At 34.2% G+C, this 25,152-nt stretch overlaps 2 protein-coding genes across 2 annotated transcripts; one reads left to right on the top strand and one right to left on the bottom strand.

The window, feature by feature from the left end:
• Window positions 1-7,495, top strand: LOC143912257 (uncharacterized). The gene is made up of 7 exons (XM_077431534.1): window positions 1-110; window positions 1,883-1,990; window positions 5,818-5,958; window positions 6,045-6,161; window positions 6,235-6,497; window positions 6,579-6,687; window positions 6,762-7,495. Coding segments are annotated over exons 1-7 (888 nt in total). The 5' UTR covers window positions 1-108; the 3' UTR covers window positions 6,910-7,495.
• On the bottom strand, window positions 7,260-24,563 carry LOC143911974 (uncharacterized). Its single transcript, XM_077431079.1, has 34 exons — window positions 24,163-24,563; window positions 21,140-21,327; window positions 20,856-21,052; window positions 20,600-20,747; window positions 17,881-20,498; window positions 17,668-17,744; window positions 17,508-17,585; window positions 17,256-17,428; window positions 16,962-17,175; window positions 16,773-16,883; window positions 16,517-16,683; window positions 16,255-16,399; window positions 16,029-16,183; window positions 15,851-15,958; window positions 15,611-15,753; window positions 15,002-15,223; window positions 14,802-14,919; window positions 13,942-14,058; window positions 13,613-13,871; window positions 13,451-13,530; window positions 13,298-13,378; window positions 13,011-13,206; window positions 12,097-12,939; window positions 11,664-11,763; window positions 10,560-11,586; window positions 9,295-9,411; window positions 8,911-9,205; window positions 8,657-8,831; window positions 8,435-8,563; window positions 8,174-8,371; window positions 7,952-8,067; window positions 7,676-7,875; window positions 7,490-7,605; window positions 7,260-7,413 (listed from the first exon to the last, which is right to left on the bottom strand). The coding sequence occupies exons 1-34, from the start codon at window positions 24,395-24,397 to the stop codon at window positions 7,260-7,262; spliced, it is 9,300 nt and encodes a 3,099-aa protein (XP_077287205.1). The 5' UTR covers window positions 24,398-24,563.
• Between the last annotated feature and the right edge of the window lie 589 nt (window positions 24,564-25,152).

The raw sequence follows: 25,152 nt of genomic DNA, 5'->3' as shown, positions 1-25,152 counted from the left end.
ATTGCAGAGTGCGCTGTAACGGCGATTGGTAATAGCCGTGGAGCGCGTCTGTTTGCCGGCCGCTCTTCGTTTCCCGAATCCAAACTTCAACGCCTTCACAGCTTTGACATGTGAGTTGAATTGAAGCCTCTCGATCTCATCATCTCAATCTCAATCTCAATCTCAATCTCACTACTCTCCATCACACCACACCACGAATAACTGAACTGGCACTGCATTATTATTACGGTCTTGTCGAGTTCGTGTTCGTGTTCGTATACGTATATCCTAACCCCGCTTTTGACACCTGTGTCTGTTGCAACTGTCAATGGCTATCATTCGGAGATGTTTTCCAACTTCAACGTTACCAGAACACCTCCAATCAAATCTAAAATCTTATTCTATTCAAATTTCACATATTAACACATAACCTAACAATATGCGACTGAGACCGAGCGCGCATTAGATACGTATGTATTCGTATTGACTATGTCCGTTGCGGTCAGCTATTTTTTGCAGTTCTTCGATGAAGTTTGTGCGAAATGATTAGTTTGCCCTTCTAGAAGACTCTTAGATTGCAGTGTTGTTGCCATTGTCGTATAACCAAGTAGGTGAACGAAATATATTTAAAAAAAGGGATGAATTCGGTGAATTTCATCATATAGCAGATCTAAATAATGACTCCAAGCGAATTCATGATTATTTACGTATGATCAAAGAAACATTTTGACATATGTATATATCCCGAATACTGGACAGCCATACCTGGCAAGATTCAGTAACTTTTACAAGACCATATCTACTGAAGAACGATTAGTTGTAACCTTGAGGCAAAGAAGTAAATATATTTCTTTATGAAAAGCAATATATGTATTACATGTTTAATAACATATCTATTTTGAATCACATATAGATTTATGTCTGCGTTCAATATTAATAAATGTTTCTATATATCTATGTCGAACTAAAGCATAAAATATCCCAACAGAATGGGATCGCTTCCGATGTCATAAGTGTGCAAACTCCAATATGGAATTCCATGTGCAGCCATGGACTACTCAATCTCACGAGTTATTTTATATTTATTTATAGGAAGAGTATTGATATTACGCATATATATACTTACTCTTTTTCTTTTGGGCATGTTTAAGTATATTTCCCTTGAACTTCGGAGAAACTTCTCATTAATTCGTTTTGTTCTTCAACTTCTACGTGGTAATACGTCATGCCCGTCGCTGCTGGAACAGTTAGAACTGTATAATTATGTGCGTGGTAATCATTTGATGGTTGTATTTCCTGCCCGTACAGTTGTGCATCGGATAGCTCTCGGAATAGGAGTTTGCGATGAAATCGTTGCCTAAATGAGACATTTTCCACCTCAGTGAGCGTAGGTTATCGGAGATTATTTTAACCTTATCTGTCTGGTAGCCTGCGCTCATCATTATTTTTTATAATCGTATGTATTGTGGAATTTGAATCTTCTCTCTTCCATTTGTGCTTCACGGAGATGTTTCGTATTTGCAGATATTTCTTGTACATACAAATATGTATTGATGCAAGACATTCCCAATTTTTCTCATTATATTTTACCATTATTATAGGTATATGTTTTGTGACTACTTTTATTATTGTTTGATCTTTTGCTGGTATTGTTTTTTATGTATAAAAATCATTCGTAAATATTTATTTAAATTTAAATTTGGACCATTGTAGCATTACAGGAATCCCATGGTCCAAATTTAAATAAATATTTGTGAATGTCTTGTCCTTCCCACGTCTTTGAGTGTCAATTTTTGATATTGACTTAAAATGACCCATATGTAAATATATAAAGTGACGTCCTGCTGTAATATTAAAATTTAATGCTGAAACTGTTCTCTGATTTCGTTGATAATGACTTTAGGGCGCGTAATCAGTCTCCAACTCCTGCATCAACTGACGATAAAAAGAAAGTGAAAGAAAAGAAGAAGAAGAAAGACTCTGGTTCCAGTAGCAGTGATAGTAGCGGAAGGTAATTTTTTCAGATATCATTCTTCTTAACACTTTAGGGACCGCGCGATTACCATAGAAACTTACGCCAAATACCGCTAAGTTTTTGCGAAAATCGGCAAATACGAATGGTTTTACTAAAAACTTTGTAACTTTTAAACCAATAGACATACAGCCAGTGGCGGACTGGGACTGAAATTAGTGCATGCCAGGAGTTAAAAGGGGGCCCCCAGGGTTAAAAAAATTTGTCCCCCCCCCCCCATATAACAAAATTTTCTTCTTTCCATCACGCTAAAAATCAAGGGTAAAAAATAAATAAAATTTTCAAAAATGGGAATAAACAAATTTAGGTACAATAAAAACGGCAAAAGCAAAATAGATCCATAAATTACATTGTATATTTCGTTTTAACCCTTGTCCTAGGTAAATAGAATGCATCATAAAATAATGCGGCATAAAACCGGCTTTTACTTTCGGTAGAAAACAATCAGGGACGTCATTTCAGCTTTTTCTTGGGGAGGGCAGGCAAAGATTTGTCAAATTGAATTTTTTTTCAAAAAATATTTTTTATATCGGAATAAAAATGGAAAATATTCTTTGCATACACTTTATTGAGTTATAAATATGAAAAAAATAAGTTTATTTTTGAAAAAATATTATGTAAAGTGAAAAAAGCGCCGCAGGCGAAAATTTTTTTCCAAAAATCTTCACATAATCGATCACTGATCACGTTTACATAATATAAAAAAATGTGTGCGGCTCTGTGTGTCTGAGTGTGTTTCTGTGTGTCTTTTTATTATTTTTACTATTTTATATATGGATATGTATGTAAATAAAAAAATATTTTTATCTCAACCAGAAGTAGTACTTTTACCCTATAAGATCGAGGTATTTTTATTTTTTTCTCGGAAACTTTTGTTTCGACGTATTCAACTGACATTTCATATCTATAATTATAAACCTAATGCCAAGTTATATATAAAATTTCGTGAACACCCGTTAACCGAAAGTGACAGTTTACTCCTGTTGGCTGTTTACCGGATTTTTCTTCCACTATTTTAATCGACCCTTTAAATATGTCTGCTCTTCACGATTTTATGTATAATTCCTTGTATCAATGTGATGAAAATATAATTAAAAAAAATCGTCAAATTTAATTAACCAGAAGTGGAATTTTTTCCTCTTAAAAAAGTCAAAAAAATTTTTTACCACACCCCTAAACGTATCAAGCTGAAAATTTATATTTGTATTCTTTGTGTACTAAATTTGATAAGGTATTGGTCAGAAAGCAATTTTATTAAATAACTAAAACTTTTTTTGGACCGAATCTGTTACACATGAAGTTTAAATTCATCTCATTCGTTGTTTCGTGAGAGAATGGACGTCTGCAAATACATAAAATAAAAATACGACAAAAAATAAAATCAATTGTGATTGAACCGATTCAGTAAAATATTAATTTAAAATCTTTCTTGAAAACAAAAAATATACAAACTTTTGAAAAAATAAACGTTACACATCTGTTTTTGAGGCGAAATAAAGTAAAGGGGACCTTTCTATAGAATGAACAATTTCTAAGAATTTTACCCACGGCATACCACTTAAAAACCAAAATAATTTTTTTTTTCAAAGCACATGGCAGCGATTATTTTATTAGTTACCCAAAAGTAACATACATAAGAAATAAACGTAGCATTCATAGATCCATAGAATCTCATTAATCATTAAATTCATAATATTTTCTAAATTCACACTATTCCTTAACTTAGGGGGTTGAGTGCCCTCCTATGCCCCCCACCAAATTACGTCCCTGAAAAAAATGCATAATATTTTCAATTAATGTTAATCGAAAATCGGGATTTTGGGGAGGGGTCCCCTATCCTATATTTCTATATACATGGATGTGTGGATGGAAACTGTTTAAAATTGTGTATTTAAATCTTACTATATCGTCGAAGTATAATCAAATGTTATTTTTAAAGTATGAACTTAATTTAAATCGCTGGTTGATGAGTTAATTTAATAAAAAGTTATTTAATTTTACTGAGGGCCCATATTTTCTAACAGATAGTGGGGCCCACATGCCATCGGGCATGTTCGCTTGTATGGCCAGTCCGCCACTGCATATGTATATGTATAAAATTTTCAGGAAATGTTTTCATGACCATAATGGATCGAGGGATGTCTTTCATTCACTGGTTATTAACCCCTTGCCTGCCGTCTAACCAATAGCATTTCATAAATTTTCGTTTATCAATATTTTTAAAACCATATTTTTTTTTTCCTTAAATCTTGTTATTATTATTACATAAACTGTCTTTATGTATAATCAGAATGACCATTTGCGTATGTTTAATTTTTATAATGAAAAAAATGCTAAATATAAAATTATGATCCATGATCGATTTTTGATGAGTTTATAAAAACGTCTACACTAATTAAATGCACTATATTTAAAAATAACTATATTTATTATAAAACTACGAAAAAAACACTAATATTTTTTATTTCTGGTATAATTTTCCTCTAAAAGCGTATCATCTCCTGTATTCTCCGTGATCGATTTTTTATGAGTTTATAAAAACGTTTACACTAATTGAATGCACTATATTTATTATAAAACTACGAAAAAAACACAAATATTTTATATTTTTGAAATAATAATCACCCGAGTAAAAGTTACCGAAATGCTATTCGCGCGATGGTTCATTGGATTTTTTCAAATATTTTTGTGCCTTCAGGATCAAGTTGAAAAGTCATCCATGGATAACAAACCATACTATATGGAAATATTAAATAACTTGCATTCAATGCATAGTGAATAGTCGAAGAAACAACGAAAACACATTTATATAAATGGTGCAGGCCGACTGTAAGGGTGGGTCATAGCATGTGTTTCGGAATTCCGAATTCTGACACGTTTGTAACACATAATTCACATAGTTTATAGTATAGGGGTGTGTATTACTGGACCTTCCAAAAACTTGATAGATATTTTGATGGGAAAATTTTTTAAATAATCGATTGTGTATCGATCGATTTTTAAACTCTCGATTTATCATATATATATATATAATATATACTCGGGTATATACCGCGAATTAATTTCATTTTTTTTTTCAATAAAAATCAAACTCAATTTTTTTTCTTTAATTTAAAATAAATTATACAAATTAAATAAATCATACATTATCGACAACTCTGTCATCTTTCGGCTAAATCATAAATTCCTTTGTCGTAAAATCCTCCTGGTTTAGCTACAAAATAATTGGGAAGAGCTGATTTCACTTCGTTTGCAGAGTTAAATTTTTTTCCTTCAAAATATGTTCCATCGACCGAAACGAATGGTGATCTGATACAATAATGCGACTAAACCAAGGGCTTCGATTTTTTTCACACAAGTCAATTTTGTAACGGGAGAGCGGGCGTAACTAGACGATACTTTTGTCTATTCACAGTGCTCTTTTGACACAGATGTGTCATTGAATAATTCTTCGACATTATCGGATGCGCTGTGTGCATGATAAAATTAAAAAATTTCATGTTTCAATATTTAAAAACACGAAATTTCAAAATGATTGACATCTCCCGAAAATAGTGAAACTTACATATATTTTATCATTAATTGATTTTTCGTATATATATGTATCTAGACATCTCTTGATAATTTTTTGAAGCATAAATGGAATACCCATATTTTTTTTGTTGGCAAAGTTGCATGTATTTGAGAACGCCTATGTGGCGTCCGCGGGCGCTAATGCATGAACTATGCAGGACGCCAATGTGGCGTCCGCGGTCCCTAAAGTGTTAATATAATACTCCATTTTCTAATGAAGTTTAAAATTTTAGTTCTTCCGATAGTAGTTCTTCGCGATCTTCTTCTCGTTCAAGTTCTAGTAGTAGTGGAGGATCTTCTTCACGTTCATCGTCCAGCTCCAGCAGCTCTTCAAGCACCAGTAGTGGAGCAGATCGACAACGTCCAAAACGAAAGTCAGTGATTTTTCAATATATAATTTATAACTAAAAGTTCAACTACATATTCGATTTTTCAATTATTTTTTCATCTTTATATAAAGGGCACCTGAAAGTAAAAGTCCAACTAAAGAACGGAAGGAAAGGGAAAAGTCAGCTGAGAAAAAAAAACCTCTACCAGCTGTTTCTAATGACAAAGCAAAACCAAAAGGTCACTCCAGGTAATCTTCAATTTGTTACAAATGAAATACGTTTTATACAGAGTTTTATAAATACGAAATCTATTATTTCAAGATCCCCATCTCCACGTGGAGCTAATGCTCGTGCTAAACGCCGAGAGCGTTCACCGCCACCGCGTCCTCTACGAATTCACATTGGACGTTTGACTCGCAACGTCACCAAAGAACACATAATAGAAATATTTTCCACTTACGGCGTTGTAAGAGCTGTCGAAATGCCTCCAGATCGATTGCACCCACACAACAACAAAGGTTTTGCATATGTAGAATTCAACAGTCCCGATGAGGCAGAGAACGCCATGAAGCACATGGATGGAGGTAATTGGAAAAAATATTAGAAGCGTCATATTCTTATGTAGCCTTTTCACAGAGTAATGTTTCAATGTATGTAACTTTTAGGCCAGATAGACGGTCAAGAAATTACAGCTGCTCCAGTATTGGTTCCTTCACGACCTCGTCGCATGTCACCTCGTTTCCAGAGACCGCCACGTAGGCGATCACCACCCAGGTAAAAAAAATCAAGGGTTACGGTATTTTCTTATTTGCGTTAAAATTATATTTGACAAAATACAAAACTTTCAGGTATATGCGATCTCGCCGTAGCCCCCCAATGGGTGGAGGTATTCGTCGTCGTTCTCCGCCACCCAGACCTCGCAGAACTGGAAGATCTCGCAGTCCTCAGAGACCACGTCGTCGGCACTCGCGTTCATCCTCATCTAGTTCTCGGTAGCTTAAGAGCTAAATTTTAACTTTAAGCGCTATATTTATCTATTATACAAAATTTGACCATAAGTACAATTTTGGGATCTTGAATTTAACATAATTGTCTTTTTTGAAAGGTGTTTTTGATCTTTTATCGGAACAAATCAGATTTATAAATAAATTTGTGTTAGCAGAAGATAATTTCTAAACGTTTAATCAGTCGTGTGAATAATTTTAATATTAATTTGCACAAATGAGATATTGAATATATTGAAAAAATTTTGATTCTACATTTGTATAGCAAATAAATAAAACAAATGTGAAAAATTCTTTTGTTTTTTTATTCACCAAGAAAATTGTTTCATGTTTTTTTAATTATTAGAAATCATCATCTATGTCTTCAATACAAAAATCATTTGAATCGTTTGCAGCAGATTCTTTGATAATATCGTAATAAGTTTTGTAATCAGCAGCCAAAATTTTTCCTTGAATTAGTTGTTCTTGACATAACAAAGGGAATTCTTCAAGCTTACTAAAAAAATATATACAAATTGTATTGATATACGTGAAAATTTGAAAATAACATGTCCATATAAAAGATGACGTACGGATATGAAATTTTAATTTTTTTTTGACCTCTGATGGGATGCCACGAAGATACGGGCGATTTGTTTGCAATCATCACGCCGGCTATTGCTACCGTCAAACCATAAAGTTTGCCGTCCTTCACCTAAGAATCAAATCAATGGTTACTAAAACGACATATAGCATAAATTCAATGGTGTGAAACATACTCTCCACTCATCGAGAAGGCAGTCAGCGTCGCTCAACATGTTTGCAGCTCGATCCACGTTGTGTATATCGGAGAAATGCGGTAAATAATTCTCATGAATGAAGCCTATGAAAGACGACGGCTGAGTTTGAAACTGTTCTGCTATGCAAATTGGCGAATGCACGAATGTCTCCTTGTCACTAGCGTATTTTTTCTCGATGACTAAAATTTCGCAAAATTGTTCAAATAGAGTTATAGAATTATTCATTCGTTGATTATTAAAATATGATTCGATTACATTTTGGATTCAAAACACGACCAACACCATGCATCACGGATATGTTTTCGTCTTTTCCCATTTCTTTCAACTTTGAAGTGCTAGATTCTTTTTTTTTAGATTTTGTTTTTGTGTTCCTTGGATCTTTTTTTGCTATTTCACTCTTTATTTGAACTGCGCACGATCCTTAAATATTTTTAAAAATACAATACATAAGTAACAACATTCAAAGTTAATTTAAACACTTGTAAAAGTAAACCTTTTAATAATGTAAAATGCAAATTGTTAATTGCTGATCTGATGTCTCCCATTGAAGAATTAATTATACTATCGACACATTCTTGACTCGGTATACTGTATAAAGAAACAAATCTTTTGTTCATTAAAGAAGTCACCCGTTTCATTGCTGATTTCATATTAGTCATTGCTATCGGATTAAAACTAAAAAAGAAAAATAGTTAACAGAGTAAATAACCAATTGTATCAATATGTATTATTACAAACCTGATATGATGTATATTAAACTTTTCCAATGTCTGTGGTGGAAATAAACTCCAAACCATATTCAGGGTACTGTTATTATTTTCTGAGCATATAAAAATCAAAGGCGATTTTCCTCTATCTCGATATTTCCTATAAACAATATCAATTACAAATGACTGACTACAATAAAGCTCAATTACTATAGAAAAAACCTTAAATAGATCACGGAGAAAACGAACATACTGCAATATTTCACCAAACTCGGACGAGTCTCTTACGAGAAAATTTGGAAAATCTTCGACTAAGACGATACGAGGTGTGTTACAATTTCCGAGCAGTGACGGATAACAAGAAGCCTTGAGTAAAAAATTAGTAAATTTCTCACTCTGCTTCTCATAAAATGTATAAGAAATATTATCTACGAAACAAATAACAAGGTACAATTAAAATGACATCATTTACATATAAATAATATCATAACCAATTTATGTATATACCTCTTTCTTGAACATACTCTATATCTACAGGAGTAACCCATTCACATATGTTAGCTCCCAATGATTTAACTATGATTTCAACTGTGACAGTTTTTCCACATCCTGTCGGTCCACTCAATAATAAAATTGGATTAACAGAAACATTATTGTTTAAAGCATTTTTTATCCACTCTCGTACTTCATCAATTTTTTTGCTGTTAACGGCTAAATCCGATACATTTGTCGGCGCGAATTTATCAATCCAGTTAACGGAAAATACATCATCTATGCTATGAGTTACCTCATTTGAAATGGTCTAAAAAAATTACGGAAATTCTTATTACAACTTATCAAGCTGAGAGTAAGTATGAAATTAATTCAACGTCAATTAAGTTATTTATTTACCTTCAGTGTTTGGTTAGCTCCGGATATTTTTTTTGGCACATTTTTCGATTCAATACAAATCTTTTTTGCCTTAGTTTCACAGCCTACATCGAAAACAGACTCGAACCATTTGCGATCCTTAAAAATTATTATAAATACCATGAACATATTCATTATTATTCAAAGAACTCGAAATCAGACAATACCTTTTTAATTTTCTGCTGAGAAGTCATAATTTCATTTAATTTTCAATAGAATCGTTTGACAACCCACGCAAACTTTGAAACCGTAGGAACTGTCAAACAGCAAATTGAATTTTTGGTCCAAACACCACATATGAACATAATCCGCTTTCAATATATTTTTACAAACTTTTTATTAGCTTCTTTTAGTTCATTATTAAATATTAATATAAATTATAAACACTACACAAGAACCATCGAACATTTAAAAATAAATAGCTTATCTTCGGAAATTTGAAACACTTTCATTATTCATGTCAATTAGGAGAGACTAGTTATTGAGACCTGATCTCTTGTACATAGGGAAAAAACTACAACCATTGACCACTTACATTTAAATGTGAAAAAAATATGAATATGGCATCACACCTTCCGTACTCTCAATGTTGCTCCTACTCACTGCTAACTGATAGCAAAATATTTATGACGGCTCTACGACATGATCGAGTTTCGGTCACCATCCTGTGAGCTGGGACCAACTCGTCCATGTTAGTTTGCCGCTGCTTTACTTCCTTCCCGACCGTCATATTAAACGGTCGGGTGAACAACATTCCGTCATTTCATTCCCTTAGCCCCCCTTTACACGGGTAGGATGGAAATTTCTCTCAGGCTTGAAACGCCTCGCCCCAAACCGCCACTCAACATAGAACCGAGGCTGTATTAATTTTTTAGTCATTTGAGCATAATATGCAATCGCAAGTTCGTTCCAGACCACTTTACGTGGATTTGTCAAAATGTCAATCAATCAAAAAATAAAAACGATTATAATCAAATAATTTATTCACATGATTTTAGCACAATTGCCAAATTAATTTCAATAATCCACCATAGAACTAATTTCTTGATTAAGTAATATAAATTAAATATGTTTCTATGTATTATATATAAATATCTATAAAAAAGTTTATTTATAGTTCATTTGTCATAATTTTGGTATCCTGTTTATATATTGCAACGATTTTCAGGCAAAATTGATAACACATTCCTACTCATATATATTATTAAATATAAACTTAATAAATTAATTTTATTGTACAATTATGCATCAATGTCATCCTCTTGTTGACTTGAAAAATAGCTGACCAATCCTCCAAATTCACTGGTTTCTTCCTCATTTTGACCAGTGTTTGATGCAGTACTGGGCGAGGAATTCTGTGGCAGTGTCCGAACTTCAGCACTGTCTTGAGTCCGAATATGCTCTACGGGCAATGGTACAAGAGGTGGCCTCTGTGGAATTTGGATTGGCGTTATGAGAGATGGAGGATGGTGTGGAGCAGGAAGGGGTGACCTATGAATCGGAGTTAACGATTGGGGCTGATTTGATTGAAGAAGATGCATAGATGAATGTATATATGGTATATCTGACGTAGGCGGTGGATATGGTGCGTAAGGGCCGTATTGAGGTGCATATGGTCCTTGAGGGTATCTAGCTGCAGCCGTAACAGATATACGACTTCTAGAAGAACGATCCCCTTTACTCTCAGTATGCTTTATTTGTGGGTGAGTTCGCAACGAAAGTGGTGCACCATCTGTCGCAACATTTGGCAAAGGTTCCTCGAGCCTTTCAGTTTGATCTTCGTTAGAAGCAGATTCTTCTAACTCTTCGGTAGGTGATGTTGACTGTTTTATTGAAATTGTTTCTGGTTCTTGTTTAATTTCTGATTTACAAGGAAATTGTCCTGGTTCTGGTTGGTCTTGAAACACTTTACTTTTGTCATCCATTTCCATGGAATCTTGAGTATTTACAGAAGCGGGACTTATTGACGGAGGTGCAGGTATATGAGGAGGAGGAAATCTTCCATGTGGGGGCGGATATGGTGGTGTATGTGAAACTAGTTGAGGAGGAGTTGAGGCAGGAGCATAATATGAAGGCGATTGATACGGTGGATATTGGTGATGGGGACTTGATCGACCGGGAGATGCCATAGATATAGGTCCTCCTCCAGAAGGTGAAGGATCAAGTGGATGAGGTGGATGCGGTCTATAAGCCCCGCCCATTGGAATATGATTGTGAGGTGGTCCTCTTGGCGGACCATACATAGGACTGTTGTTACTATACATTGAAGACCCTCTGAAAATGAAATCGGAACATCACAAAACTTATAGCAGAAGATTACAAATAATACTAGACTTGAAACAATAATAAACCTGTATGGTGGTGGCATCATATGCGGCATACGAGTAATAATACTGGGAGGATCCACATTTGGACGAAACGGTTGTGGAGCACCAGCCACTGTCAACGTACCTATAAAGATTAATTACAATATATTTACATTTAAATTATTTAAATATATAATCTAAAAATGGATAACATATTTAGAACAGTCTCTGTGCCTGTCGATATTTCAACAAGTGGAACAGGAATAGAATTGCAATACATAACATCTAAATTTGATGCATCAAATAAAAAAAAATGACTATCTCATACATAGATGTGTGCATGTACCCGTGTACAAGCATTTTTGGTCGTAAAACCTGTTAACACGGCAAGCCGAACGCCGCGACCGTCGTCTGACCCGTACAAACCCACAAACAAATACCGAACATTGGCAAATATATATATATAATATATTTTTACCTTCCGTTAATGGTGAATTTGAAGGGATTGGTCCGGGAGAACTTCCTTCAGGCATCCCAGTCGCAGCAGCTTGCCGAGCCAAGGTCTTTTTACCTGGACCACGTCCCCTGCGTTTGGGAGTAGACCCCCTTGGGCCTAACATATGACTCGTACCGCCCTCTAGTCCCGGGGAAACTACCAATTGATTAGGGGATAAATGCCTCGGCAAACCTGCATTTCCTCCAGTTAAATCTGCTATTGGAATTCCATTTCTAGGTATATTACTGGGACTATCATTTCCAGCAACAGCACCAATTGGTCTTCCGTAAACTTCATCCGGTGGAAGTGGTCCAGGATTATTTAAATTGTAGCCTGGTGGTAGTATTCTGTTGGGGATACTTTCAGCATTAAGAGGTAAAATTCTCTGACCGACAAAACCAGGTCTGTGTCCAGGAATGAGGGGAATTTTCCTCCCATCTCCGGGAAACATTTGCAGTCTCTGATCTACTGGCGCTACTTTTCTATCGTCTGGGAAATTGAGATTAAGTGCTTCTTCGTTTCCTGGTGATTCAGAGTGCCTAACGTGTGGAGACATACTGCTCAATCGTGATGTGTAATTCAGCATATGTTCTCTCTGGTCTGGGAATTTTGATGGATTTCCAAGCTCTTGGATGATAGGTCCCATATTTTGCTGATCTAATTTCATTTGCATTGGATTAACAATTCTAGGTGGCTGTCCGCGCATGTCTATGAAACCGTGCGGAGGATTACCCAAATGTGGTTGCGAGCCAGGTAATGATAAATTTCGGGGCATGTTACTTATCGGTATTGGAACTGACAAATTTGTAGCACCACCCATATATTCTGTAAAATACAAATTTAATAAAAAATAATTGTTACGTAATTAAAGTAAGAATTAAAAAAAAAAATAGTACCTGATGTTCTAATTTTTCTATATCCTTTGTTTTGCTCTTTATTAGCTAAACGAGCTTGCTTCTTTTCTTCACGTTCTTTAGCTTTCTGTTCTTTCATTAATTGTTTTTCCTCTTTCTTCTTAATTCTTTCATTTTTTCGCTTTTCCTTTTCAAGAAACTTGTCTTCCTTTTCTTTACGTTTTTTTTCTTTCTCCACCTAACATTGTATAAAATATTCAAAAGTTAAAAATCATATTGCTAATTGCGGACAAAATTTAAAACAAATCAAATATAATAAAATAAATTACTTGAGAGGGTGTTAATGCAATAGGTATTATTGGTATATTCTCCTCTTTGACTGGTTCATGTTCAATATTGTTTATCTGTAACTAATAAATAAAACTATACTAAGGTTCCACACACAAAATGAATAATAAAAAATAAAAAATCGATTCAATTACATTTTCTTCTGTGGGGGGCGGTAAATCTTTTAAATCTTTTAAGTCTTTTAAATCTTTTAAGCTTTCTGCATCTTCAGCATCTTAAAAATAAAAAATAATTTATATTGTATGTATGATAAAAATTTATATCATATAACAAGCATTACTAACGGAGAGACTTACTGTCTGATTTTATGGGTGATATGTTGGATAGTTTCACAATAGGTATTAAGGACCCTTTTAATAAATCTGAACCAGTTGAAGCATTCAATTGTTTTTGATAGGCATCCTTTGATGCTTGAAAATGAACGAGATCTTCGTCAAAGAATCTAGACTTGCGTTTATTTCTTTCCTTTGAAGAGCCCGAATCTGAACAAGAATCTGATTCACCTTTGTACTCATCGGAGCTATCCATGTGTTTTCCACTTGGCTTGTGTGCTTCCTATAATGCAAATAAACCAATTGCATTTAAAAATACACAAATAAATATAAGGTTAATATTAAATACTAACGTCTTCTGATTCTGTATTTGGCATTTCCATATAATTGTATTTTCTTTGTCTAGTTCTATGCGCTGGAGACCAATCGTGCGATCCTTTAGAGCTGTCTGACAACCCGCCATATTTTACCTATACAAATATTATTCCTTATAATTACACAAGGACAGGAAGCTTAGAAAAAAAAATCTAAATATGAAATTGCAAATATGCAACACCGTATATGTTTATGTTTATTCGGTGCTACTTTAGTATGCAGTCTACCTTAGCATGCGATCTACCTTTGAATCACAGTCGACTATTTTTTTTTATTTGTATCGTAGCAACGAAATGCTTATTACAATTTTTGGTTTTTCCTGCCGCCCCATAATGTTGTCGCATTTCTATCAAAATATCGTCAACAGATACATATCTCTTAACCAAATCTTAATTGAATAGAATCTTAACTTAACCTACCCTATCCTGGCCCTTAAATAAATAGGTGTTGGCTGCTAAGATGTTTTTTTTTTGTGAAAATATTGATGAAATAAAACTTAAAAAAAAAAGATATCTTAGAAGCCAATACCTATTTATTTAAGGGTCAGGATAGGTTAGGTTAAGCTAAGGTTGACCCTATTCATTTAAGATTAAGTTGTTAGGGTCGGTATTATTGTCTCAGTGTCGCACGCGAGAACCGAGACCGCATATTAAAGTAAAAACGTGAAGGTAGATCGCATACTAAAGTAGATATGTGAAGGTAGACCGCATACTAAAGTAGCACCGTTTATTCCATGAATAAATCGAAAATATTTATATTAAAGAAATTAGCAAATGAATTTATTATTCCACAAACATTTAAAAATGCCAATCAACATGAAATATCAAAAGATTATTACTTTAGCTCTTTTGGTTTCTTCGCCGCCCTCATTTTCACCGTTGTCCCTTTTAGATTTACTTTTCTTTTTACTTTTTCTAGAAGACTTATTGGCATTTCTGGATGAATTTGAAGATTTTCTGAAATAAATTTTTAAAAAATACATTTTTTTAATTACTGTCGTCTATTCCTTAAAAGCATAAAATAGAAAATGCACCATACAGTTTTTTCAAGAGTATATCATCATCGCTAGATCCACTAGAGCTTTCGATTTTTTGTCGTCTTTTACTTTTCTTTTTTTTGGATCTTTCATTATATCTTCTTCGGTTCTTCGGATTCCTCGTATTTCGCAAAGTACGCCGTATTGGCATAGAATCAGATGAGTGAGATGAACTTGAGCCATCCACTTCTGAGCTTTGCGCTTCTGATGTTGATGAGGACCATCTAAAGCATAGACCAACATAAAATTGAAAAAAATTATATTCCCCTCAAGGTAAATTACATATGTATGTGGGTGGAATTCCTGAATAGATGACGCTACTCAGGACCAGGATGGGATGTGGCGGTGGAATTGAAGATCAAACACGTGCGTTTTCAGTCATGTTGTTTATTAAAACGACACCACGCGGTGGTTTAACGACCAACCGCCCCCAGTGGAAGGTTAACTTCTACTAACTGTAAAATAGCGGCCGCTTTCGCGCCCTCTGCCACTATTCCATCCCCTCTCTAAAATCGGTCGTAACATACCTTTTCTCAGCCATAGCCCATACATCAGCCTTTCGTTCAATCCCAACAATACATGTATATTAAATTACAATTAAACAAAATTACCCAGTCTCTTTAAAGTCTTCATCAGAATTATCATCAGCATCATCAGACAGAACTTCAAGACTGTTGAGCTTCCTTGGTCGACGACGTGCACGTACAGCAGCCTTTCTTACATCACTGACTTCAGCAGCATCATCACTCTTAGTCTAAATGAAAAAAATAAAAAATTACAATATTACTTAATTTAAAATTATTTGGGTTTTACATAGGTATTATTAAAAATATATTGAATGTATTTCTAACCTGAAGCATTGCTTTTTTTTCTTCCTTGTCAGCCTCAATGATAGTAGATATATCTTTTCCTCTGCCCTGATTACCAGCACCTCCATTTTCATCTTCTTTATATTCTTCCTGTAAGCACATGTTTTTAAATGAAAACCATAGAACACAAACATAATTAACTATAATCTCAAATTCTAACCTTTATAGCAGAGCTTATGAGTTGATCATATTCTCTAAAACGATAGCTTATTGGTAATTGTCGTCTTTCGCGCAATCTATAAATCTTTTCGTCTTCAGATGAATCTGTTGAACTATCACTACTGTTGGTATTCTCACTATCATCACTCTTTTGACCTGGTTATTAAAATATTGAAAAATTATTAAGGATAATATTATATAAGGAAATAAATACAAAAAATATATACCTGATTCATCAAATTCTGAATCTGATGGTTCTTTATCAATAGATTCATTACTATCAGACTTTCGATTTAAATCTTCAATTTCAACAGTTTTCACATGTTCATCATATTTCTCTAACTGCTCCTCTAATGCACTAATTAAAGATTTCTGATAATGAAAATATATACACATTTAAAATAAAAAATTGCTCACACGTATTTTATCAATATAAAATAATTTCATTGAAAACCGATGAAACTGAATTTTAAAAAAAATATTTCTTACATGATTACATGGTGGACAAAACCATTCGCCTTCGGGTACCAAGAACAACACAGGCTTCAAGCAAGAAGCATGCCACCCAGCATCACATGAATCGCAAAGTAAAATCCATTCTGGATGATCGGCTTTTCCACAATAAACACATCCCCCATCGACAGTATTCCCATCGTCTATATAAAAAAAAAATATATATATATATATTATAAAAAAATATTGTAAAATAAAGTAGGCTGACGCTGCATAATAATAAATCTATAACCTTTCTTTAATGTTCGGGCTCTTCGAACAGGTATTGTTTCACCGCCTTCTACGTCAGATTCGGGTGAAAATTCATGATCGGATTTGAATTGAAACATATCTTCATCTAAATCTAAAATAAAACATAATTTAATATAAAATTTAATATTTCAAGAATTAAATAAAAATGAAAAATAAAATAAATCATTACCTGGATCATCAAAGTCATCTTCAGGCTCTCCTGGTTCAGAATCAGTTTCGTTGCCACCACTGGATGAATTCCAAGTTAGAGAAGTTTTTGCATTTAGCCAATTTTTATCTTTTTTCATTTTACCCTTTACTTTTTGTTGTATAACTACAGCTTCGTCAGAACTATGTTCATCTGAACTTTTTTTCCAGTCTAGATCAACCTTTTCTTTAATGTTCTATGTATTTTAAAAAAAGATAATTAAAAATAAGCTTGGAAAACATTAAAAAAAGTATAATAAATAAAAAAAATGTATACCTTTTTCTTATGTTGTGCTTTAAGTTCTCTTAACGCTACTTCTTCCATTTGACGACGTTGAGCTTCTTCTTTAATTTTTAATTGAGCTATTCGTCGTGACTGGCGAACAGGTGGATCATCGTCTGCAACAGCGGAAGTTCCACCGATACCTGCTTTTGATTTTGCAGATAATTCTAAAAACGATAAATATTAGTATTACATAAAATAAAATAACGAAATTGAAAATGGGCACATTTTATATTCATCTCTTACTTTTCTTATGCATTCGTTTTTTTGGTTTGACCTTTTGAGATTTAGAATTTTTTTGTGTTGCTGTAGGCTTCGGATCTTCTAAAATTACAAAATATATTATCAAATTTATATAGCACATTTATGTTTATATATTAAAGTTAATGAAAACTCTAAAAAAAACCTTTAATAGGGGTAGGAGCATCAGATTCATCTTCACTGCTTGATTCCGCTATCACTTTCTTCTCTTCAACTTTTTTTCTAAAAACCAATTATGAATTGAAATTATCAAACATCAAAACCATAAAAAACGTACATAACAAAACACACTAGCTAATATATAATAATATTAAAATATAATGATTAAAAAAAATTGTAATTAATATCAAATTTTAACCTTTGGCTGATGTTCGGTTTTTTTTGTCTAAGTTTCGTTTTTTTAATTTGTTTGTTCTCTTCATCTGAAAATGAACCAGACTCTTCCCGAACTCTCTTTCGATTATTTAGATGTTTGGTCGGTTTTACTATTTGATCTTTTTTAATAATGTCTTCTCCTTTCTTATTGTTAAAATCCTTGCTAACACTCTTGGTGATTTCATCTTTTCCAGTAGACTTTGATTGACCTGAAGGTGCTTCGGAACTATTACAATTGTTCTTTTTAGAAGTTTTGGCAACCTTCTTAGTCACTACTTTTGACCGTAGTGATATTGAAGATACCGCCTCCTCCGATTGTGGAGTCTCGGAACAAGAATCGTTGGCAACAGCTATATTTTTTGAATTATTACATGTTTCCATGTCATCTGGCACATTCGATTCGACTTTTGCATTTAAATTTGTGTCTGTTTCACATGAAACTTTCTCATCTTTGGATACAGACAAGTCTTTTTCTTTTCTATTCAAAATTTCGTTATTTTTATTAATATCATTAACTGATACTGAATGTTCGACAGCTTCATCATATTTTGGCGATTTCACTTCATCTTCAATTTTATTACTTAAATCTTCAGTCTCTGATAAATCATTCGTATTGACTTCCATAGAGTCCTTTTTAATATTTCTGTCTTCATTGTCATTTTCAGTCACGTGAATATTTTTATTTGAATTGTCGTCAGTCAATTTCAATTTTTTTACAGCCGTAGTTTTAAATTTTGTATTTGTATTTATTTCAAAAGAATCGTCAGAATCAACTTTATGTTTTAAACAGCTCACTGACTGAATTTTATCAGTGACTTCTTTCTGTTCATCTTCAGAGATGGACTTCATTTCTGAATCAATGTCAACATCCTTTTTTATCAATTTCTCAGACTCAGTTTCAGAATCTAACAAAGCATTTCCTTCAGGCACAATCGGTTTTAGTATAACATCACTTTCAACTTTTAAACTCGACAAATCATTTTCAGGCACAGTTTCTACTTCTCTATTTTTGTTATTTGATGGAGAATCCAATAACTTAGATGATTGACTTTCCTCTTCAGAAATATCTTCTTTAATATCAGACAATTCTTCTTCCTGTTTATGACAATACTTTTGTTTATCAGAATCAGTATTTTCAACGGTTACAACTTCAGCATTTAGCATTGATTTTTGGGTATTATTGTTGTTGGTTGAGTGTTCTTTTTGATCATTATTCAAAAAAGCTTTTTCTTTCATTTCAGATGAAAAGGATGTTCTAGAAGAGTCAGGTGATAATTTTAAACATCCAGGCTGACCAAAAAAGAACTTTTTAGTGACAACAGATTCACTATCTTTCTCTTTGCAAACTTCAGTTTCATGAGTTTTATTTAAATCACTATTTAACTTATCACAATTAGTACTAGAAAGTTTTGGGCAATTTTCCACTTTATCGACATCTATTGTAGCACAAGTATGATTTTCGGTGCTATTTATATCCACATATACATTATTACTACCGGTAAAACTATTTTTATTTAATAATACTGTTTCACATATGCTATTTTTTTCAGTCGTAGCAGGAGATTCAGAAGATGAAGTGTTTCCACACATAGAATCTACACTCCATAGTTTAGTTTTATTCGAACGATTTCCATCCAATGCCTCTGAAACGAAAGTGGACTTTGGTATATTTTGGAGAAATCGTTTTGTGACGGGAAGAGGGGCTGATTGAATATTTTTTGTCTCCATGTCTAACTCAGTTTCATCTGAAATATTCGTATTACTCTTTGGAGTGTCATTTTCCGACACTTTGGTGCACACTATTTCATCGTCAGTTTTAGATATGCTTTCTGTACAATTCATTTTATCGGTCACATCGTCAATATTATTTTTCAATTTGCTTTCCAATTTATTTTCATCTACCCGATTTTCTTGCGAATTAGAAGGATTCTCAATTTCGTTATCTTTCGATTCGCTACTTTGATTTTCGGAATGAGAAGAGGTTTCTATTGACGGATTTCCAGTTGTGCAATCATTGCCTGAACCTTCTCCAGTTATATACATGACCTCTTCTTCGATTTCTTCACTAAAATAATGCAAAGGAACGGATTCACACTCAGCTCCACTTCCTTCTCCTTTAACTATCATTGTTTTCTCTTCTATAACTTCATCATCACAATCTGATTCATCGTTTGTTGATTTATCTAAATTTAATTGATTATTTTGTATTTTTTCTTCTAAATCACACTTATTTGATTTTTCTGTTTCTTTAGATGTTGCAGAATCTTTTTTTTCAATTTCATCAATATTATCGATTGGATTGTCTAAACTTGATTTAGCACCATTAATGTTAAACTCTGCAAGGGAAGTTTGATTTAATTTAGTATCATCTGCATTCATTTCGGTAACTTCATCAGTCAAAGTTTTATCATTTTCTTTTGCAGTCAATTTAATATCTGCAGTCACAGTATCTTTAGTTATACTATTCGATTGTTCGTCAATTTCCATAGGTATTTCTTCAGATTTCTCAGTAGGCATCATTGTCGAATCAGCTTTCGTTTTATCTTCGACATTTGTAGACGTTTTTTTATCACGCGGTGATGAAGATGATTCTTTTTTAGACTGAAATATGAAAAAATAATTAATTAAAATCAAAATATAATTCTTTAAAAAATATTTCTTCAATATTATTCGATAATTGAGAAAATAAATGAAAATATTACTATGCTATCAGTTTCGTTATCGGTAGTTCGGTTGCACGGACTTCCGACACTGTTGGAATCCTCATTCAAAACCGGTTCAGTTACGGAGGGTGAAGGACTTTTACCCAATCTTAAAGCAGATATTATTTCCACCACGCCCGCTCGATCACTGTATAACAAAATCCAAAATTTGAATATCGTATATAATAATATACATTATGAACAATGTATAAATGTATAATATGAATATAGCATTCACGCAGTATTCTTAACATACCTGGCGATAAGTTTCCACGTTTCTTCATCTTGATCTTCTCTATAGAGTCTTATATTGGCCCTGTGATCTCTATGCAACCAATAGCATCGCCCTTTATCGTCCCTTCCCAATGGAGTCAAACGCAGTTTACTATTTTCCATTTTGTTAACGGCCAATTTAAACTTATTATTACACACGAATTGATATTCGAGCAGATACTGGAAAATAAAATGTGAATTTTGTATTTAATAATAGATCAACAACAAGCCACAAATACATATAGAGCATCGTATCAACTTTTATACTTTCAAAACTTTTATTTTTATGTGAATACTGGACTTTTTCAATCCGAAACGCTCCACTTCCCATGCTTCTTGTCTATAGCCACGCTGGTGACAAAATTTGATGAGGCACTTTTCCCAACTCCCGGGACGGAAGCTTTTCACCGCTTTTCTTAACAACTTTGAAAATAGTTCTTCTAATTGTACGGGAACTGTAAAAAAAAAAACGAACAATTGATCCTCAGAATGAATATAACAAAATAAATGCTATGACATTAAAGAGATAAGTTTCGAGTGCTACATTTAAAGAATTTGATATGTTACTTTATATACTATCACAGGTGGATTTTACTCAAATGAAATTGATTTCATAATATATAAATAAGACGTTCGTCTTAGAAAAAACATAACAACAATGGGTATTAGTAGAGTGCACTCCAAACTAATCTAAATGATGATTTTTTCTTTTTTGTAGAATATTAAACATAAGAAATACTCGGCAATAGTAAGCATCGATATTAATAATATATTATCGTGATACAAGTTTTCACTTTTTTACTCATTGAAGCATTTTTCGTGAAATTTCGATTGATTTTAGATATGCAACTAATGTATGTATTAAAACTTTTTGAAATAATCAGGATTGACTTTCATCGAGCGTTATTAACGGGGTAAAGTGTAAGTAGATTTGATCCTGATTTGACATAGTTTCGCTCGATGGAACCAATCCACAGGCGTGACTTTCAGTTTGGCGTAAAATGACATAAGGGATGAGTATGTAAGGGTGGATTTGTGGGTGAGTGTATTGACAAGGGGTCCCCTGCGAAAAATCAATTCTCGTTAAATGAACTTTTCATTTTTATACTTGTCTCAGCGGCTCGGTACTAGGAGTATATGAAAAATGTTTGATTTATTGAAATTAATTAAATACATATGTACATATGCATTTAGCTGTAATAAACATAACATTATTAATTTTGTTCAAAATTGATTATATTGGCAAATTATATTCAAGTATATGTAGAAATTATATTCAGAGTTTATTTAACCGTCTGAGTGCTGACGTCTTTTCTATTGAAAGTCTGCCGTGCTGAAAATTACGCCAACATTTCCAACTAGAATTATTTAGAAATCCAATAGAAGCAGGTATAAAAAACGATCGGATAAGAGATAAGAGATATAAAAAAATGACCACTTAAACGAAATACATGTGAAACGTATAAGAGGTTAGTAAAAATTGTAACTGATCCAAACAAACCCTAGATAACTACTGCTGAGGATTTCAAGTTTTGTAAAGGTGTGTTTCGAGTCTCTAATATATCTTGCAACAATATAAAATAAATAAAAGAAATCCATTAATGAAGGTATTTTTCCAAAACTAGTTCCATCTTCTTAGTTGTTGTTAAAATCTAATGCTCACAATCTATGTAAAATACTCGGCAGTTAAGGATTTCCATAGAGAAATTCTGCTATGGTTATAAATTCGGAAATTCTGTTTTCAAAGATTTTTATAAACATTGACATGGATTACACGACCCATTTTTAACGCATTTTTTTTTCAATGTTACCTGGAAAGGCTTAGCAGGTAGTGTATTTTTGACATACTGAAAAAAAAACGTCTATCGGCGTATTTCAAGCTCATGGATTTGTTGGCAAAACGCCGATCGGCGTCGGTCAGCATTCAAAGGGTTAACGAGAATTGGTGAAAACAGATGCACGGATCGACAAGTATGGAGATTTCAAAACACAATTTTTTACAATTATTTTATTTTATTTTATTTTATTAATTGAAAAATCAACAGACAGGATGTACATAGATATGTATAAAAAAAACAAATAGTAAATAAATAATATATGTAACATCCGAGTCCAATAATAGATTTTTACAAAAATGAAAAAGATAAATATAAGGAAAACAAATTAAAAAGTAAATAATAAAGGCATGACAAAATATGTAGAACATTGCATAATTAAACTATAGTATTAAAATATATGGAAAAGGTTATAAAATAGAATATAAGAAGAAATTGAAATTTACAAATATAAAACAAATGAAAAAGGTAAATACAAAATAAACAAAAGGAAAAGGAAAAGAATGAAAGCTATAATATGATTAAATAGCACATTACATAACTAAACTAAAGTATAAAAATATTGGAAATATTGGAAAAATAGAATAGAAGAAATGAATCAATCGGTCAAGATTCTCTCGATGTTAGACCTGAATTGATGTAGGGAAATACCAAATAGATCAACCTCATTCAGCTCTCCGTTAAACATACGATAAACGCGCTGCAGATAAAAATATTTTTGGGAATTAGTATTGAAAGGATCAAGTGAAAAGAGTGCAACGCGTCTAGAGTACCGAACTGGGATTCTGAAATTAACCTTATTCAGTAAATCAGAACAATCAAGGAAACCATTTATGAGCTTAAAGAAGAATATAGCATCAGTATGTCATCGCCTGATAGAAAGATTGTTAAAAGAAAGGATTTTTAAAATGTCGGAAACAGTAGAATGGGTATAGGTAGGCAAAAGGTAGCGTTATCATATCGATTTCGATTCCGGTTCCAATTCCGGCTCTCATTTCGATTCTATGTAGTTTCAGCTTTGGTATTGTAACTTTACCTGTTGAAATTTCACCGAGCACAGCACTAGTGTATTATAATAATAATAATAAAAGTTGACGTTTGTCGATAACGATCTATCGGGTAGAGTAGCGCCAGGCTGGGGATTAGCGCGAATCTGATACCATATTGCACAAGTGATTCGGCGAAATGACAGGTTAGACGGTCGGTTGCGAAACCTGTGGAACGTTTTATTGGGAAAGTTTGAACAACATCGTGCGTCGCAGAATGTTGACAAACACGGCACGGCTCGGCTCGACTCGACTCGACTCGTTCGAACGCGCCGGGGAGGAGGGCGGGGTTGGATCGGAGAGCGGGGGGGGATTTGGCGCGTAATCGGGAGCGGGAGGTGGAGGGGGAGGGGAGGGGGCGTGCTGGTGACAGTGGGAATGAGGTGAAGTGAATGGGTTGTAGGTGTACCTTGTTGGGTGTCGGCGAGGAGAAGCGCCAGCGTGTCGATGGCGATGTCGTCGAGGGCTGCGGCGGCTCCAAGAAGACGCAGGAAGCTGACGACCGCTGCGAAGTTGGGGTCCGCCTCCGCCTCCGCCGCACTCGCCTCGAAAGCGCCCCCGCCTTCCCCCTCGCCCGCCTCGCCCTCCCCCTCCCCGGCGACAGCATCGGCACCGCCACTTGCACTGGCACTGGCAGACGCCATGGGCAGCCGCAGCCGAAGCTCTGGAGCCCTTTCGCTCGGCCGCCCTCACTACGCCACTCGCACTCGCACTCGCACTCGCCCCACTCGCCTCGCCACTCGACTCGCACTCGCACTCGCCCCACACACTACACTCGCTCGCCGCACGCATACAACACAACACCGATCCACATTCACGCCTCGCTTTCGGCGGCCATGTCCGAATTGCACGTTTCATTCGAAAGCCTCAAGCTCGAATAGGGTATTTTGCACCTCGACGAACTATCCGACCGATTTCATTCTCTGTTTATTTCACATAGACACGAAGCGAACGGAATGTGGCCGTCGATACCGACAATATCGGTCTCCGTGACGAACCAGAATGTTAAATTACAGAAAACGCAAATATCGGAAGGCAAAGATCGAAAATCGAAAGATCTTAAGTCGAAAGACCAAAAAAAAAAGGTGCATGGTAAACGGTACATACTCACTTAATTTGCGCGAGCAGGATACAACAGGAACAAGAGGAACAGGCTTTTCCTCCCGTATTAATGTGCGCGCGCAGAATACGAGAGGAAAAGCCTGTTCCTCTTGTTCCTGTTGTACCCTGCTCGCACAAATTAAGTCAGTATATACGTGAGTATGTACCGTTTTTACCATGCACCCTTTTTTTTTGATCTTTCGATTTTCGATCTTTGCCTTCCGATATTTGTGTTTTCTATGATTTAATATTGTTGCGTAGGGGTGGGTGGAGGATCCAAGTAAAAAGCCAACAGTCG

Source organism: Arctopsyche grandis, chromosome 5, assembly GCF_051622035.1.
Source record: "Arctopsyche grandis isolate Sample6627 chromosome 5, ASM5162203v2, whole genome shotgun sequence".
In the NCBI taxonomy this organism is placed as follows: domain Eukaryota; kingdom Metazoa; phylum Arthropoda; class Insecta; order Trichoptera; family Hydropsychidae; genus Arctopsyche; species Arctopsyche grandis.
The sequence above is the reverse complement of the archived record's forward strand: the minus strand, read 5'-3'. Positions and strand labels throughout refer to the sequence as shown.

Excerpts from the sequence above, each read along its gene's own strand:
- LOC143911974 (XM_077431079.1), bottom strand. The coding sequence starts at position 24,397 with ATGGCGTCTGCCAGTGCCAGTGCAAGTGGCGGTGCCGATGCTGTCGCC. Across the intron at positions 13,872-13,941 it reads CAAATACAGAATCAGAAGAC|GAAGCACACAAGCCAAGTGG; the intron begins GTTAGTATTTAA and ends TTTGCATTATAG. Across the intron at positions 8,564-8,656 it reads GAGTTTGGTGAAATATTGCA|GAAATATCGAGATAGAGGAA; the intron begins GTATGTTCGTTT and ends TATTGTTTATAG.
- LOC143912257 (XM_077431534.1), top strand. Across the intron at positions 5,959-6,044 it reads CGACAACGTCCAAAACGAAA|GGCACCTGAAAGTAAAAGTC; the intron begins GTCAGTGATTTT and ends CTTTATATAAAG. Across the intron at positions 6,498-6,578 it reads CATGAAGCACATGGATGGAG|GCCAGATAGACGGTCAAGAA; the intron begins GTAATTGGAAAA and ends TGTAACTTTTAG.